The following is a 17,764-nucleotide window of genomic DNA, read 5'->3' as shown; positions in this document are numbered from 1 at the left end:
CACAGAAAGGAGAGGAGTATGAGAAAAAGGAAGTGCCATATCTTTCATGATATTTTTATTTAGGTCACTACATACTGTAGACAATAAACATTGTGGCCTAAAAGGTTAACTTTCTGAGGTCTGAGTATATTTCCTTGATTTTTACATTATTTTTTCTTTCACCTTTTTAAGGTACTTGCAAAGGCACAATACCCAAGTGTTTCATATGAAAACTTTCAGGACAGTCTCAGCTTTATGCATACCAATTTCGTCCTTGGAGACTGTGTAGAGAGTTAATCTAGCCCAAATGCTGAATTTTGAAATCAGATTTCTGAAAAATTTGAATCTCTTGTTGAAACACACCTTCACTCATGTGGATGAACTGTTTTGGGGATTATAATAGGTTTAACGAAATCTTAGCTTGACAAAAGTAGTGGAATATGTGAATAAAATAAAAACATGTCTAAATTGTAATTTGTAATATTGTTTTTTGAGCATAAATGTTGTCTGTCATACTTTTTGACCAAAATGAAGCTATCATCTTCATCGCTGCTTCTAAGTCATTGTACCCAGGCTTCTACAACATTCAAATGCTTCCCTATCATCAAGGATCAGCAGGTTGAACTCTCACATGCCTTACCTCTCCTGCAAAAACTGTGATAGGGAGGGTCTTCTGGATTCCAGAGTGTCACTTGATTGGCAAAAGACTTGCTTTTTTATTGAAAATAAAGGTTCTTCTGCAAAGTGCAGTAGTGGCCTTTTCTGTAGGCATTTTTGTCAACCTTTCAAGCACAACAAAAATAATTGCAGCCTTTATGAGATTATGTTATTGCACAGCCTGACATTACAATTACGTTCGTAATTGTGATCAGATTAGATTAATTGCGCTGCAGTAATATTAGTTTTAGGAATGGTTAAATTAGCACATATAAACCAGATTTTCTGTTGCACAGTCATGCAGTGCTGGATTTGCCTTATTTTAGTTTTGCTGTGATCTTGTTTTTCATTAATAGAGGGGTTAGGACAGTGTCTATGGTCAGACACAGCGGTGACGTTAGTATCAAACTCCCACCTGCCTGCTGCACACTGAATGAGAGGAGAGCTGGCTGAAATTACTTGATGCTACATGCATGGAAATGAATTATTATACTGTTGAAAACATTTTTTAAATAAGAACCATGGTCAGGACCTTCCTGAAACAATCTTCTCCCTCAAGTACAAAAATTGCATAACTGACACGCAGATCTGTTACCACATCAGGTGAAGGGGCTCGTCAATAATATTGCAAAGCTCTGAAATAGTGGAATTACATCAGCTACAACAATCAAAACAACAGAACAGCCCCTGCTGACTGCAGTGTGGCTCTTCTCCTCACTGTTTGACACTGAGTGTACTACACACCTCTAAAGTTGTTTGATATGTTGCCATCTGAAGTGCAAACCTCGTCTGTGCAACTGCTATTTAAACCCCATCATTAAAAAAATCAAAGCAGTTCTATAAAATGAAGACAGAGTTCTTTTGGGGGTTTGACTCTTAAGTTCAAATATATTTTCGGCCTCAAATCCTGCTCTGCAGTGAGGTAGAAAGGGAGGGGAATAAAATAAAAGTAACAATACCCACAGTTTGCTTTGACTGGTTTACTTGTGTGTCTGTAATAAATGTATGTAGCAGATTAGCTCAGTGTCATTTGGATGAAGCTGTTCAGTGTTCATCCCTATTCATTCCTTTCCGACTACCACAGTGGTTTGTATTCAATTCATGTTTTTGTTTTTGTTTTTCACAGAATGGCAACATCGAAAACCCCTACTGTAATGGCATGGAGGGGATCCTCGAAGCTTACCATCAAAGCCTTAAGACGGTTCAGCTGTATGGACCCACCAACTTCTCTCCTGTTGTGAATCATGTGGCAAGGTAAAGCACGCATAGCTGTCCCACTGAACATCACAGAGTGCTTACATGGAGGTCCCTTTGTTAATTGTATTCCCCTGACACCTGCATCATCAGATGAAGAAGACAGTGAGTGATGTGTTTTCTTTGAAAGGAGCTGAACAAATGAAGGAGATAAAAACAATCTCCTGTCAGGCTGATAGATATAGAAATTATGAGCATGTACGTTCAGGTGTGACAGGACAAGTGTGAGGAAGAGTTCAAGGTATGGTGCCTACACATAAATATTTGTGTAGGTGTATATGCCTGCATGAATACAAACTACATATATGTAGTGCATTCAGAAATATTCAGATCCCCTTCACTTTGTCAAATGTTATGTTGCAGCCTGAGGCTACAGTTGTTCTAGACAGTTTTCTCTATTATTAATCTACACTCAGCACCCTATAATGACAAAGTGAAAACAGAATTTTAGAGTTATTTGCAAATTTATTTAAGGGCCTTTAGCAGCAAATACAGCCTTGAGTCGTTTTGAATAGGACTCTCCAAGCTTTGCACAACTGGGTTGGGGGATTTTCTGCCATTCTTTGGCAATCCTCTTTAGCTCAGTCAGGTTGGATGGAGACCATTGGTGGGCAGCCATTTTTCAGGTCTCTCCATCAATGTTCGATAGGGTTAAAGTCAGGTCTTTGGCTAGGACATTCACAGAGTTGTTCCTAAGCCACTCCTTTGTTGTCTTGGCTGTGTTCTTAGGGCTATTGTCATGTTCACACAGTCTGAAGCCCTGAGTGCTGAAAAACAGTTGTGTGTGTTTTTTTTTTGTTTTTTTTGAGGATATCTCTGGATTTTACTCCATTGAGCTTTCACTCAACCCTGACCAGTCTCAATCCCCACAGCATGATGCTGCCACCTCCATGCTTCTCTGTTGGGATGGTATTGAGCAGGTGATGGGTGGTGCATGATTTTCTTCAGAGATAATGTTTAGGATTGAGGCCAAACAGTTCAATCCTGGTTTCATCAGAGCAGAGAATCTAGTTTCTCCTAGTCTGAGTGTCCTTCAGGTGCTGTTTTTCAAACTCCAAGGCTTTCATGTGTTTTGCACCGAGGAGAGGCTTCCGTCCAGCTATCTCCTCCATAAAGCTCAGATCATAGGAGGGCTGCAGAGAAGGTTGTTCTTCTGGAAATTTAACCCATCTCCTCAAAGGATCTCTGGAGCTCAGAGTCACCTCTCTTAACAAGGCTTGTATACCCTGATTGCTATGTTCGGCCAGGTGACCAGCTCTTGGAAGAGTCCTGGTTGTGCCAAACTTCTCCCATTTGAGAATTATGGAGGCAGCTGTGCTCTTGGAAACCTTTCGGTTCAGCAGAATTTTTTTTTTCACCTTCCACAGATCTGTACCTTGCAAAAATCCTCCTCCGAGCTTTGCAGGCAGTTCCTTTGACCTCATGGCTTGATTTTTGCTCTCATATGCATTGTCAGCTATAAGGCCTTCAATAGAGAGGTGTATACCATTTCAAAATATGTTCAGTCAACTAATTGGTGGACTCCAATCAAGGCATAGACACATCTCAGCAAAGATCCAGACAAATGGGATGCACCTGAGATACATTTTTAAGGGTTGTTGAAAAGTGTCTGAATACTTATGTAAATGAGATATTTCAGGTTTTAATTTTTCATATATTTTTCAAAAACCTTAAGTTCTGTTTTCACTTTGTCAATATGAGGCACTAACTGTAGATTAATGACGGAAAAAATTAGATTCAAATGACTTGAGCATCAGGCTGCAACATTGAAAAATGAAAGGCTTCTTAATACTTTTTTGATGCACTTTATGTTAAAGATGTTATTTCTGTGACTACTCCACAGAGTCACATATTTTGGGTCATAAACTAGACTGTGAAATAATGATTGAGTTGACACATTCAGTGGTAGGCTTACAGTAGGCTATGTGCCATCTGGACAACATCTGCTGTATTCTACCTGATATCTAATCAGCCTGATGCTGTATTGTTAAAGCAGCATTTTTTAGATGTCCTGACTACCTGAATTGCATCAGGAATGATCCATTAGACTTCTACTTAACAATAAACAGTTTAAGAGTCGTTTACTCAAACTTGATTAATAGCAAGTAAATCACAAGAAAATCTCTGTTTTACCTGGGTTCATCCTGCTAAAGTGTGACCTTGTGAAGCTACTGTAATAACTCAGAGTACTGATAAACTAAACTTTGATTTAGCACAGCGGTTCCCAACCTTTTTTCCATTGATCCCCCCTTCACCTATCTAAGAAGAGCTGCACCTCCCCAGGAACCACATGGAAAAAGTTACATATTGCTGTCAAAAATAAGCAGAATTTTGAATTGTTTTCATTGTTTAAAGCCAAACACAATAGCCCAAACCACAAGTGTTATTAGCAGAAGACCTTGGTATAAACCATTCATATGGTTTTATCATGATTTTAGGTAGTTTGAGTGAACCTAATTTTAACAACCTCAGAGCAGACAGGCCAACGCCCCCCTCCCCCCCGAAATCTCTGGCGCTCCCCCAAGGGGGCTCCGAACCCTAGGTTGGGAACCAAGAATTTAGCAGATGAATGGGAAATTATGGACCAACAAATGACAGTATTGCATCACAGATGTTAACACCCCATGTAAATGGAGCTAACATCTGTGTTCATATTTGGCAGTCAGATGGCCATAGTCCAAATAGTTCCTTTAAAAAAGCTATGAACAACCTGAATTTAATGACTGTCCCTACAGATGTGGGTGTAACAAAGTAAATACAAAGCAGACTTTGTAAATGATCTTCATAAGATCGAACCAGCAGTAATCATAATAAGATGCAGGTGTACACTGCCTCACCCCCGACTCTGGACTCAAACAGCAGCAATAAACACTTTTTCAGCAGACCACTCAGCAGACTGAATCTGGGACTTAGGCCCTGGTAATGATGATCCATGACTTTGCTTGTACTTGAATAATAATGACTCACCCTTGGTATCAACTTTAGATAAGATTTCCTGCATAATTAACCTCAATTAACAATTGCTCCATAAGGAAACACTTTACTTTAAACACCACAACAAACACTTATTAACACTTCAGAGAGACCTGAAAATGTTTTAACACACCATTAAGTAGTCCCTAGTAGGATTAAGGACATCACATAATGATGCCTATCCCACCGCTGCTTGCCTATATTCCTTTACAAATTCCTCACAGTTATCTGTGACGTTCATATTTAGTGTTGAGAAGCTTAAATGTTGATATTAGATACCTGCAATTCCATTCATGAAGTGTAAACCATACCGTATGCAACAGATGTATTAGCAAATGCTGGTGTTGAGGTTTCAAATGTGACTCTGTTTACTGGTGACTTAAACTGAATTGGGTTTTGGAAATAGACAGAGTATTTGTGAATGTTTCTTTGAGTAGTTTTTCTTTTGTCCAAACCAAAACCAAGACAGATCCAACGGAATTGTATGCCTGAGTTACACATTACTTTGTGTTTATCAAGAAGCCAAAGATCTGTGGTGGCATAATTAAGATCTGGCTGTTAAAGTAATTAACTGAAAAATATTCCAAGAGAAAACAGACTTTGTGAATTGTGTGATCCAGCTAAAGTCTAAAATAAAGTCTAAAATATGATGAACTGAGAGAGTTTTTTTCTTCATGAAATGGTTTGTCGAAAACCTGAAATACTGCAGTGGCCTGATTAGTCAATACTGGGATGTCTGTTTAAATTTGACTTGTGTAAACTTACTTATTGCATCTCAAAAGCCTGGAAAGAAGACAAGATATTTTTAAAGTTAGTCTTTAGTTTGTCCTTGTTCTCTAATTTTGACAAAGAAATGACAAAGAAAAGAGCCATAATGCTCTCTGATATTATTATGGCACAACAATTAATAAAAACCTTCAAAATATCCCTTTAAATACATGTCTGACTAGCATATACTGTTGCATGCTTTTAGATCACAGCCTGTGTACAGAGCAGTGCCTCCTTTAGTCCACTCTTCACACGTTTCTCCGTGGGCGCCCACAAGGTGACTCACTTCCTTTGATAGAGTCACTGACATTTGTGCCAAGTAAGCTAATTCTGTTATATTACTTCTGTTGTTTGATACACTCTAATGTGTAAATGTAATCATTGTTGATGTGCACAGTAGCTGAATGTCAACAGCAAAGCTTACATCGCCCACTGTAGTGAGGAGTGACATCATAGTAGTCACGTGTCTGCAGGTGGGTAGTATGAACGCGATTATCCATGAGTAACTGCAGACATATTCTGTTTTCATCATTTTGTATGATGAAATCAGCTGATCATCAGCTTGTGTGCACAGGAGAAGTCTTACTCAAAATGTTTAGTAGACATGCAACAAGAGATGTAGATTTCATAGTGTTTCCTAGTTTTATGGAATGATGCACTGTATGGACAAAAGTATATGGCCACACCTGTTTATTACTAAATTCAGGTGTCTCAATCAGACCCATTGCCACAACTATATAGAATCAAGCACCTAATCATACAGTATCCAATTAAAAACATTTGTGATTCTGAAGAGCTAAGTGACTTCAAGCATGGTACTGTGATGGATGCCACCTTCACAGTACGACGATTCATGAAATTTCATCCCTGCTGGATATTCCACAGTTGAGTGCAAGTGATATTAGCAAATGGAAGCGTTTTGGAACAACAGCAACTCAGCCATGAAGCAGAAGACCATTTACTTTCACAGAGCGTGGTCAACGACAGTTAAGGCACATGGTGCATGAAAGTCGACAACGCTCCGCTGATTCTATAGCTGAAGAGTTCTGGACTTCCAGATAATGTAAAAAGTGTGAAGTGGGGGCATCGTTGAGTGGGTTTCCATGGCCGAGCAGCTAGATGCAATTCTCATATCATCGAGTCCAATGCCAAGCCTCTGAGACAGTAGACTGTGGAGCTGTGGAAACATGCTCTGTACAGTGAGGAATCACACTTCTGTGTTTGGCAGTCAGATAGATGAGTCTGGGTTTTTGGAGGATGCCTGCCTAACTGCATTGTGCCAACTGTGAAGTTTGGTGGAAGAGGGATAATGGTAGGGGGCTGTTTGTTAGGAGTTAGGCCAGCCCCCTTATCTCCAATAAAGAGAATCTTAATGCTTTAGCATACCAAGACATTTTGGACAAGCTATGCGTCTAACTTTGTGGCAATAGTTTGGGGAAGACCCTTTTCTATTCCAACATGACTGTGCCCCAGTTCACAAAGCGAGGACTATAAAGACATGGTTTGATGAGTTTAGTGAAGAAGAACTTGACTGGCCCCCACAGAGCTGCAACTGAAAAGTATCTTTGCCCACAATAAGAAGAAAAACACAATATTTCCAGCCCTATTCACAACATTCACTGCCACAAATTTAAAAAAGTCACCACAGAGCTTCTTTTATGATTCCAAGGATAGAAAGGTTGATGAATACAAAAAAATATAAGGATTTTATGCCCACAAAATAATCTCACCATTGTGGCTTTCAGGATTCTGGGTTGAATGCCATTAAAAAACTAAGTACATTTATAAAAAAAAAAAACACTGTACTTGCCCACAGGATGCAATTTAGCTTAAGATGCAGTTAGACTCAAGGACTGAAAATTATTCAGTAAGATGTCGGAGACCATGAGAGAACAGTTGAAATAAGTCATCCATTACAGCATCGTGAAAAGATCAAAATAAGTCTTAACACTAACAGATCTCTACATTAGATAGAGAAACATGCAGCTTTATAAGCGTTTACACTGACTGTAGGCTTTGTGCAACACATGCAGAGCTGATTCAATAATAAGAGCACAAATGGCCGAGGTGTGGGTCTAGAGAACATGGTAGATAAAAGATGTAAATACTGATCTTACATTTTTAATATTTACAACACTAGACTAGACTGAACACCAGCTATTATAAAACATTGGGCTTGGTGCTGCAGTTATTATTCCTCTAATTGGTTGAATGTCAGCAGGGAGTGTGGCTGCCATTGTTGCTTTACAGGTGAGAAAGATGAATGCCTCTTTGGCCTCTTGCACATCTGTCAACATGCTAGCTTTTATCACTGACAGGTCGAGCTCTTTGATTACCATGCCGACACCTCTCAGCCAAATTTAACACACCGAAATGCGAGATTAAAGGCTGATCTCTGACCTGTCCTTGGCTCTCACAATGATCCATCATGTTTTTATCCCTGCTTGCTCATCAAGGCAGGTCAGGCAAGTGCTCAGCAATCAATAATGCTCTGAAAGAATAAGACTGCAGCACTTGCATAAACAGTTTAATAAATAATTCATCGAGCAGCCAGTGATGGGCAATTGAAACTAGGCCACACTCTCTGTGGAGTCTCTGATGGGTTTCGTAATAGTGCATGGATAGACCTCAGAGACACCAAGAGCTATACAGCATATTTTACTTCTTTACACGTCTATATAAAGCTTTTGTGTCACCCGCTGGGCAGAGAGGGCTTTGTTTCTCAAGAAAATGTTTTTTTTTCTTATATCTGACACAACAGCTGCTGCCCTGCTGCTCTTAGACTGTCTTTCACTCTCTTTTTTCTTTAGTCTGTGAACATGTATGTTTTCATCTTTGCTTTGCTGTAAAAAGCCCTGTATTCATTTCTCCGTGTTGATAATTGCTCTGTCCAGGTATGCAGCAGCAGTGCAGGATGGCTCCCAGTACTTCGTCCTGCTCATCATCACTGACGGCGTCATATCAGACATGGCTCAGACAAAAGAGGCCATAGTGAATGTAAGTGCAGCTCTGACACCAACCAAAGGACGTTCGTGTCTTTTCTCTTTCTTTTCCCTTCACCCTGCAGGGCTCTACCACTGCAGGTGCTTTTAGTTGGCCATGGCACTTGTACCAGTCTTTCTGTTACTTCCAGGGGTTTATAAACCACAGCTGGTAGATTTGAGGATTTATGGGATGTTTTCTGCTCCACTTGTTCCTCTCCCTGTGCTGGGTTGCTCTGTTTGTCCAGTATTTTTCCTTTTATTGAGTCTCTCAGGAGGCTGAGGGGCTCAGCTGAGATTCACTTTCAGGTCAACAGGTTCACTTTATTAGAGGCAAGGGTCCTATCCAGCACATTCTGTGCATCAGCTTTGTTCAAAGTTACAGGACTGATGTGTCTCTCTTTTGCTTTTACTAAATTCTGGATTGTCACTTTTGCTTATTCAAAGCTTATTACACAGGGGATAAACTCTGCAACATCACGGAGCTCTGACCCCCAGCAGACTGGGTTTAAAGGGAATTTGCGACTGTTAATCAAACCATTCGAACAGCCACACCTTCCTTTTAAGATCTTGTCTGCTGCTCTGCACCGCTTGGCTCGATCCTGCTGTCTGCTGACCACCTGAACACTTTCATCTGTCCACAGATTACAGGATTGAATGACCCGCTTCATTCAGTATTTGGCCTGGAAAAAAAAATCATAGCTAGAGAAGCAAGAAACTCAAAAAGTAAGCAGACATCTGTCGGTAAAGTCACATACATTGGTTCTGACCAGGATTTAATTAAATGTATATTCTGCTTTTTTAGTTTTCTCACCAGCACAGCTTCCTTGTCGCAGGGTAATATGTCCACTCATCTAACAGGACAGCCTTAGGGACCATTTTTCTTTGATGTTTTTCCTTTAAGCTCCAAATTTTATTTAAGGAATTTAAATTATGGAAGAGGTCTATCTATAAGGCCTGGGAGGCAAAGCTTAAAATAAATTTGTGCCTCGGTACTGGGTTAAGACTGTACAGTTTGGTTTGCCTGGAGAAGGGGCTGTCTTAAACACTAACTTCATAAAATCATCTGCATTTATAATTTAGAGACACAAACAAGAGCATATTTATTTTCAAGCAAAGTTTTTAACCCCTATATTAGGTTAATATCTCATACCATACTCATACCATACCATTACATGAGCTCAAGATGTTTAATGCCTACCAAACTGTGGCTTTGAGTGGAAATTAATAATAGACATGTGATTTTAGTATTTAAAGTAAAATTTACATAGCTGCTTGTAGAGCTTTGCTTTAGCTACGTCAGCTATGTAGCTCTGTTATCTATGTCTTATTTAGCTATAGGAATGGGAGCTTTAGAAAATGTAGCAAAAGCTAACTTAACTAATGTAGCTCAGTGGATAAAGTACCTATGTAGTTTACAAAGCTGCCTTGTGTGCTTAGCTTTGACCTTGTTAGCTATGTAGCTATATTTTCTATAGCCAAGTTGGCTTTAGCACCCTGAGCATATGCAAATGCATCCAAAGCTACTTTAGCTATGCAGATAACATAAATATGTAGCTGACGTATTTGCTGTGTGACCTTCGCTCTAGCTATGTTAGCAATTTGGCTCCAATATCTATAGCTTATTGAGCTTTAGGAGTGTGAGCTTTAGAAAACTAGCTAACATAGCTATGTAGATAATGTATCTATGTAGTTAACACAGCTGCTTTTTGAGCTTATCTTTAGTTACATCAACTACCTAGCTCTGTTACCTATAGCACATTTAGCTTAAGGAATGTGAGCTTTAGAAAACATAGCTTAAGCTAACGTCGCTAGGTAGGTAATGTATCTATGTAGTGTACAAAGCTGCTTTGTGTGGAAAGCTTTAGCCTTGCTAGCTATGTAGCTACATTATCTATAGCCAAGTTAGCTTTGGCAACCTGAGCTTTAGCATCTAAAGCTGACTTAAATGTGCAGTTTATGTAGATGTGTAGCTTATATAGTTGCTTTGTGGGCTTTGCTTTAGCTATGTTAGTTATGTAGCTCCATTAGCTACATAGCTCTGTTATCTACTTCGCTTACACAGCTTATGGAGCTAGGTAAGCTACACTGGGTGCATTAGAATGTTTTCATGGAGGACGACCTGTAAGCAGACTGTTTACTCAGCTTTATCAAAGATTTTGTAATCAGGTTTTGTAGGTCAGGTTTTTAACTTTTACATCTTACTATCTCTACCCATACCTTAACCTTTACCTTTACTCTAAATGGAACTTTAATCCAATTTTATTTAGACAGTTTTGGCATGTATCTCCATTCTGAGATATAGGGTGTCTCAGATGAATGTGAGAGTGGCCGTCAGAATGTCTTGATGAAAACACCCTCTCTTTGTTGCTGCACTGCCTAATCAGAAGTCATAGGTCAGTCTTCAACATGGATACCACAGGCAAAAAAAGAAATGTATCATTCTGTGGTTAATAGGCGGTTCAATGTTTGTGGTTAATTGTGTTGATCAGTGCTATTTATGAAAATCAAAGCACTACAAATTTTACCCGTCGGTGGTTTTAGGTACAGTGCTTAACAAATTTATTAGACCACCTGTCATATTTGTCTCAGAGACCATCCAGCATCATGAGGTGCTTTAATGCGGACTCTTTCATTTTCAGTGAGCTCTCCACGTTTTACCATTTTGAACAGGAATGAGGGATTTCAAACTGAATTCACCCAAATTTGAGCCAGCTCACAGGGCTTCTCTGAGAAGTCAGAAATGAATCAAGCATCACATTCAACCACTAAAACTCATTTTTCTCTTCAGGAATGCAAGTAAATAACTATAATTTGATATATTAATCATGAAATATTAATGTGCTTTACAATTTTTTCAATTTTTTCAGTTTTTTTTTGTAAATCAGTAAATTTCAAAATTAATGGATAACAATAATAATGATATTTTAGCATTAAAAATATCATTTGGGTTAAAGAGCTTCTACATATTGGAGTATTAACCATTGCAGAAACATAAAAAATGATTTTGGTAATTACCAATGCTGTTAATTTAGGGCAGCTGTGGCATAAACCTTACTTTGGGTGGTGGTCTAATAAATTTGTTAAGCACTGTATACATAGACCACAGTGGTTCTCGTGTTAAACAGCTCAGTTGCTAAGTTGAAGAATTTGCAAACATAACATTGATAACCTACCAGAGAAACAGAAATTGATTTTAGTTTGTCTTCTTTTCTCTTGGTAAATGAGACTAATGAGGCAAAGGACTTGTCTTTAAAATCAATTAACTGTTCTAATGAGAACAAGTATCTTCTACCAGTGTCTGTGTATTTATTGTGTGTCTGTGCAATAAGAGAAGGAAGACAGTGATTGTTGGATTGTGATCCACTGAGTGACTTTGTGGTACAGCTGAAGTAACAAATGATGTCGACTGAATTATTCAGCTCTGGATACAGAATCTGATCTGGTATTTATGGGTTTTTATGCTGGTGAGGTCTTCTGCTGCAGCAAAAGGCGACCAACACTATGCATGTATTTAGAGTTAGAGCAAGAGGTCAGGAGGCTTGTGGAGAGAGAGAGATAGCATGTAAGAAGAGATGGATGAAGAATAATGATAGAAGACAGAGAGAGGGTGGTTCTCCTCTGTCTGTTTGCTCCTATCTATGACAGGCCTCCACACTCCGGAGAATTTTCCAGAAAGGCTGACCTACTTTTACCCCTGTAATGCACTTCTACCACAAGCATATATCATTCATTCATGCCAGGGCTTTCACTTTCTTTACATCAGGATCGTGGTTTAGATTCATGACAGGAAGAAACCTGCACACCACAAACCGCTCAAAAGATAAGCTTTATTCAATCTTTATTTATGAGGCTCAGGTTGGAGAAAAACTGGTTTAAATCATGGCTTCTCTGTTCTGACTTTATATTCAAAACATTTCTATATGAAAAAAATAAATGTTCATTGACTTCATTGTGTGTTATATTTACTGTTTTTATTTTTGTGCTATTTTCTGAGAACTAGAATATGGATTAACTTTGTTTGGTCAGATTTGCTTATTCCACAATTAGTGTATCTGTACACAGTGTGTATTGAGCTGAAAGATTGGGCTATAAGCTGGCTGTGGTACCAACCTTTGGGCCCCTGTGTTGAATAATGTTTCTCATATTAGTACCCAGTCCCTGGAGAACCCAAACTATGCAATCTAATGTAATGTGAAGCACAGACAAGAAAATGTTTGGATGCTATGTGTCGTTAAATGTTTGCATGATTTTGTCTTGTTCGTTGTTGTTTAAGTAATCCAGCTTCTCCTGAGAGCTGTGCTTGTAGATAAATATTGAGTTTGTTGAATGAAAAAATATAAATAACTGATAAAATAAACAGTCTCTATCCTATAGAAATGCCCGGCTGTCTAGTTTTATGTCAGCAAACATACTGTGTGCTCTTGTAAGCATCTGAATAACTCTGAATATCTGTTCTTGTTTGTGACAGGCTGCTAAACTCCCTATGTCCATCATCATCGTAGGAGTTGGCCAAGCAGAGTTCGATGGTGAGAATCTTTGTCAGTAAATAAAAAGTACTGGTCTGTTTGTGTGAGTCACTCAGGCCCTCCACTATGAAAGTAAAGGTCCATGTGTATGAACTCATAGAGAATCTTTTCTTTGTAGCCATGGTTGAGCTTGATGGTGATGACATCAGGATTTCCTCACGGGGGAAGTTGGCAGAAAGAGACATTGTACAGGTGAGAGCTTTCCAATGTTTTGTCTAACTTGAAATTCTTTTTTCCAGTTGTTGAAAAGTAAAATTTCTTCTGTAGGCAGATATTTTCTCTGTTACCATGTTTGCTTTTGCAGTTACAAACAATTATATTAACCCTCTGAGACTCTGTGTGTCATATGAGGACGTTTATTTCAGTACTTTCATGGGAATTTAAGGAATTCATCTGTAACCTTGGAGGGATTGATTGGGTGGGGAATTTTCTTTGAAATATTCCTTAATTTTCGTGGAATTTTTGAGGAACTTGTTTCCAGGTTCCTGCAGATCTTTGAAAAGTCAAGGTCAAAGTTATATGAATTAGAGAGAACAGTATGTAGTAATCAGTGGTTGTGCTTCTAGCCCTCTTAGCATAACGTGGAGTACCGCAAGGATCATATTTACATGATTGATTTTCCATCAGCTAAGCTCATCATTCTTCTTTTCCTGCTTTTTTGCTGATGATAGTAACATTATTTTATTCTACAGTAACAAGAGTTGAAAGATGATTTAAATGTAATAAGCCACTACAGTAAAGTCACATTACATCATATTTTCAGGAAGCAGCAGGAGTTGTCACAAGGGTTATGCCACAGATGGGTCTTTTCTACTATGACTTTTGGCCACGCTGAGCCAAACCAAGCTGTGGTGATTCGCTTTTCCATCACCATTTTGGCCGACCCAAGCCAAAGGCAGGGCCAAAGCTAGCCAGCCCCACCTCCAAGCTTGCCACGCTAACGTCAAAGCAGTTCGCATGGTGTGATTTGCCGTGAGGTTTTACCCTTTCTGCTACTGATACCTCCCTCTATGATAATTCTTCACCCCATGGGGAGATTTGTTTTGTCCCTGCCTCTGCTCCAGCTGTCTATAACTCTGTAACAGTGGTGGTCTAATATCAGCATTCACTGCATGACTTAAACAGTTATGACAAAAGACTAAAACTCGAGATTTTTGTGCTGATACTACGGTCATGCACGCCCTCTCACACTGATGAGTAAGATCAGGAAGGGCCAGGCACAGATCCAGGATTACAGTGCTGTCAGTCTACAGTTTGATTTTTGCTTTAAAACGATGTAAAGTCAATCAGATCAGAGTTGAGAGGGATCCAGGAGGGCTCAAAACACTACGTCATCACCTCTAGGTCTCAAACAGGTAGCTCGGTTGTGGTGGAAAAGCAAACCCCCTGCTGCGCTGGGTTGCCGTGCCGAGTCAAACCAATTTGAGCCGAGCCATGCACTGGAAAAGCCCCAAAGTGTCAACTGAGGGAAATAAAATTTCTCTGATACCCACTATCCAATTTTTCAGATATCCTAGTGGATATCATATTTATTTAATCCACATTTTTTTTAAAAAAGTCTTTAGGGATCATCAGCAAATGTCAGCATTTTGAAAACAAGGCTTGTTCATTGACCTCGTTCTTTCTTTGATTTATCCCTTTTTTATTTATGGTAATATTGTATGGGCACCTACTGACCCATCCATCCCTCCTAAACTTTACTTTCTGCAAAATGTTTAGTAAGATTGACAACTTTCTCTAATGTGACAGAAGCTTCTGCCCCCTCTTCAAAAAACTGAACATTATTTCAGTTTATGATATCAACATTAATCAGATATGAGTGTTATACATAAAAATATGTTCTGATCTTTATCTGTACCATCATATTGACTTCTTGACCTCTCCTGACACATCTTTTTTATGTCTATAATTTGATGTTTTGTAATGCTATATGTGTGCAAATTAAAATATAATATAGTATATGGAAACACTGAGGCCTAATGACACAATTCTTAAGCCAAAGAAAGTAACCCTAAAGTATGGGCTTATGTTATGTTTTCTTACTCAATGCTGATGCTTTAGAGCAAACATAAAACATCTTGAATAAGCCACACATTTTTTCTGCATTTTAGGAATAATGTCCCTGTAAGTTCTGCAAGGCCAGAGTTTAGTATGCAACAGAGCCATTGCATCTGTCCCCCATGCCTATCCCTGCTGATGTTGTGCCAGCTCTATAAAACTCTTTTGGTTTGGCCTTGGGAGTCCTTCTGCCTTCATGCCTTGTTTCTGGTAATAGTCGTGGTAATTCTCTGGGGAACTCTTCTCCTTTCAATCAGCCCCCTTTCAGCTGATTGATCAGAGTAGATAGTTGAACCCTATATACGGGAATGAAAGACCCACTCTCTCTCCCTCAGTGTTGCTAGGTGGATCAAAGGACTTAGCCCATCCAGCCTACATGTGTGTCCCTTTCAATATGGGTGCTAGCCTGAACCAGGGTTATATCATGTCCCTTTATCTGTATGTAATTTTCATGGTCATGATTGCAAGTCACAGCTGGGGAAAGGCCAGTGTCAGGTTTGAGCACCTCAGAACTGCATCTCTGCCCTTGCATATGATGTGGCTCCCTCTGGCTTTCAACTGTGATTCCCTGCAGGTGTCATGAATGAGACCCAGCAAGGTCAGTTTAAGGCCAGTATTCTTTCCAGAAATCACTGGCTCCTTCCTCTGGTTTAGGAATTGGTTACTGCCTCAGAGGAAGGAGTTGAAATAGTTTGGTGTCTTTTTCATCGCTAAAAGTTAAAGTACTGTATAAGACAAATAGGTCTGTGCAGTGTCAGCAGGTATACGGAACTGACCTAACCCCAGTAATGAAGAGGGAGCTGACCCAGAGGGTGAAGCTTTCAATTTTGAAAATCAACCATCTAAGTAGGATAGTTTATGGAAGCCATCACACTGGAATTAGACCCCAGGAGGCCCGGAGTTATAGTTATGGCCAAGTTATAGTACTTCTGGGTCTCTCCCAGGAAAAAGCCAGCTGGACCATCTTGGTGAACTTGATGTTACCATGCTTGGTGTTACCATGGTTGGATGGATGGATGCATGGATGGATGGATGGATGGATGGATCGATAGATGGATGGATTCATTGATGGATGGATGCATGGGTGGATGGATGGATGCATAGATGGATGCATAGATGGATGGATAGATGGATGGATGGATTCATTGATGGATGGATGCATGGGTGGATGGATGGATGCATAGATGGATGCATAGATGGATGGATAGATGGATGGATGGATTCATTGATGGATGGATGCATGGGTGGAAGGATGGATGCATAGATGGATGCATAGATGGATGGATGGATGGATGGATGGATGATGGATGGATGGATGGATGCATGGGTGGATGGATGCATGGATGGATGGATGGGTGCATAGATGGATGGATGGATGGATGGATGGATGGATAATTAGATATGTCATTGAATGAGTTGATAGATGGACAGATGAAAGGCTGCCTAGTAAAGCCATCATACAGCAGATTTTCCAAAACAAGAAAACACCGGGTGTTTAATGGAATCTTATTACATAAAAAGGATAGATCAAGTCATCCTGTGCCACAAATGTAAGCTCAGCAACTATAAGCACAACAACGCCATATCACATGGAATACATCTTTAGGTGCTCTGGTCAATTGATGATTACAGAATGACAAACATGTGCTTCATGATTTTAGTCAGACTTGTTTCAGGTAATACAAAATACTGACAACATCAGTGTATTATTGATCCAGTCCTTCTGAAGATCACCTGTAAAGGAGCTCTTAGTAATTCATACTTAAATGATGTGTTTTTCCATGTATTTGTTTCTCTTGTTACCACAGTTTGTCCCATTCAGAGATTACATGGACCGCACGGGCAACCACGTTCTTAGCATGGCACGGCTTGCTAAAGATGTATTGGCTGAGATCCCTGACCAGCTGATCTCATACATGAAGAGCAGAGGGATCAAACCCAACCCTGTCCCACCGGCTTACTCAGTCGACAACCTTCCTCAGACTAACTCTGTTTGAGCCCCACGCAAAGCTTTGTGTTTGGGCGGTGCACAGTTGGCACTGATGGGAACCTGCATCCACAAGCATCGTCTGGGAAATGGTAAACGCTTGAAGTCCTTAAACAATAATCTGGCTCGATCAAAAGAGATGAGACTCCATTTTACTTTTGGAGAAATGAGACTTCTTTTGGGTGAACCTGCCAATGATCAGGGAGTTTTTTTGTTTTCTCTCTGAGTGCTGGAGGATGAAAGAGCAAAGAGGAGTCGGGTGTGTGAGGAGGTTTTAGTTGTTCGCTGTCAAACCTGTCAAAGTGGTGATGTAATGGATAGCAAGTGAACTGATAGAGAGCCTGATTGAAGGCGTACATATATTAGAATGTGCCAGTGTGTATCATGTTTGTGATACCTTTTGGAATCAGTGTGTATTGAGCTAGGAAATTTTGTGTATACTTATTTATTTATTATTTATTACAGAGATAATTTATTCCTTTGAGGGTTGGGATTAAAGTCATACTCCCCCTGTAGTTTTCCTTCTTATATTTTGTGACAAGTGTATTGAAACCCCCCTCTCTCTACTTTGATAAGAA

At 39.6% G+C, this 17,764-nt stretch overlaps 1 protein-coding gene across 2 annotated transcripts in view; it reads left to right on the top strand.

The window, feature by feature from the left end:
* The window catches only part of cpne5a (copine Va), a 156,076-nt gene extending 138,540 nt beyond the window's left edge, over nt 1–17,536 (top strand). For both annotated transcript variants that reach the window (XM_041799404.1, XM_041799403.1), the window contains 5 exons: nt 1,763–1,890; nt 8,526–8,628; nt 13,084–13,141; nt 13,260–13,333; nt 17,008–17,536. In XM_041799404.1, the coding sequence (XP_041655338.1) occupies nt 1,763–1,890; nt 8,526–8,628; nt 13,084–13,141; nt 13,260–13,333; nt 17,008–17,196 (552 nt within the window). In that variant the 3' untranslated portion in view covers nt 17,197–17,536. The remainder of the gene's footprint in view (nt 1–1,762; nt 1,891–8,525; nt 8,629–13,083; nt 13,142–13,259; nt 13,334–17,007) is intronic.
* The last annotated feature ends 228 nt before the right edge of the window (nt 17,537–17,764 follow it).

Source organism: Cheilinus undulatus, linkage group 11, assembly GCF_018320785.1.
Source record: "Cheilinus undulatus linkage group 11, ASM1832078v1, whole genome shotgun sequence".
NCBI lineage: Eukaryota > Metazoa > Chordata > Actinopteri > Labriformes > Labridae > Cheilinus > Cheilinus undulatus.
This window is presented reverse-complemented; position numbering and strand designations above follow the sequence as displayed.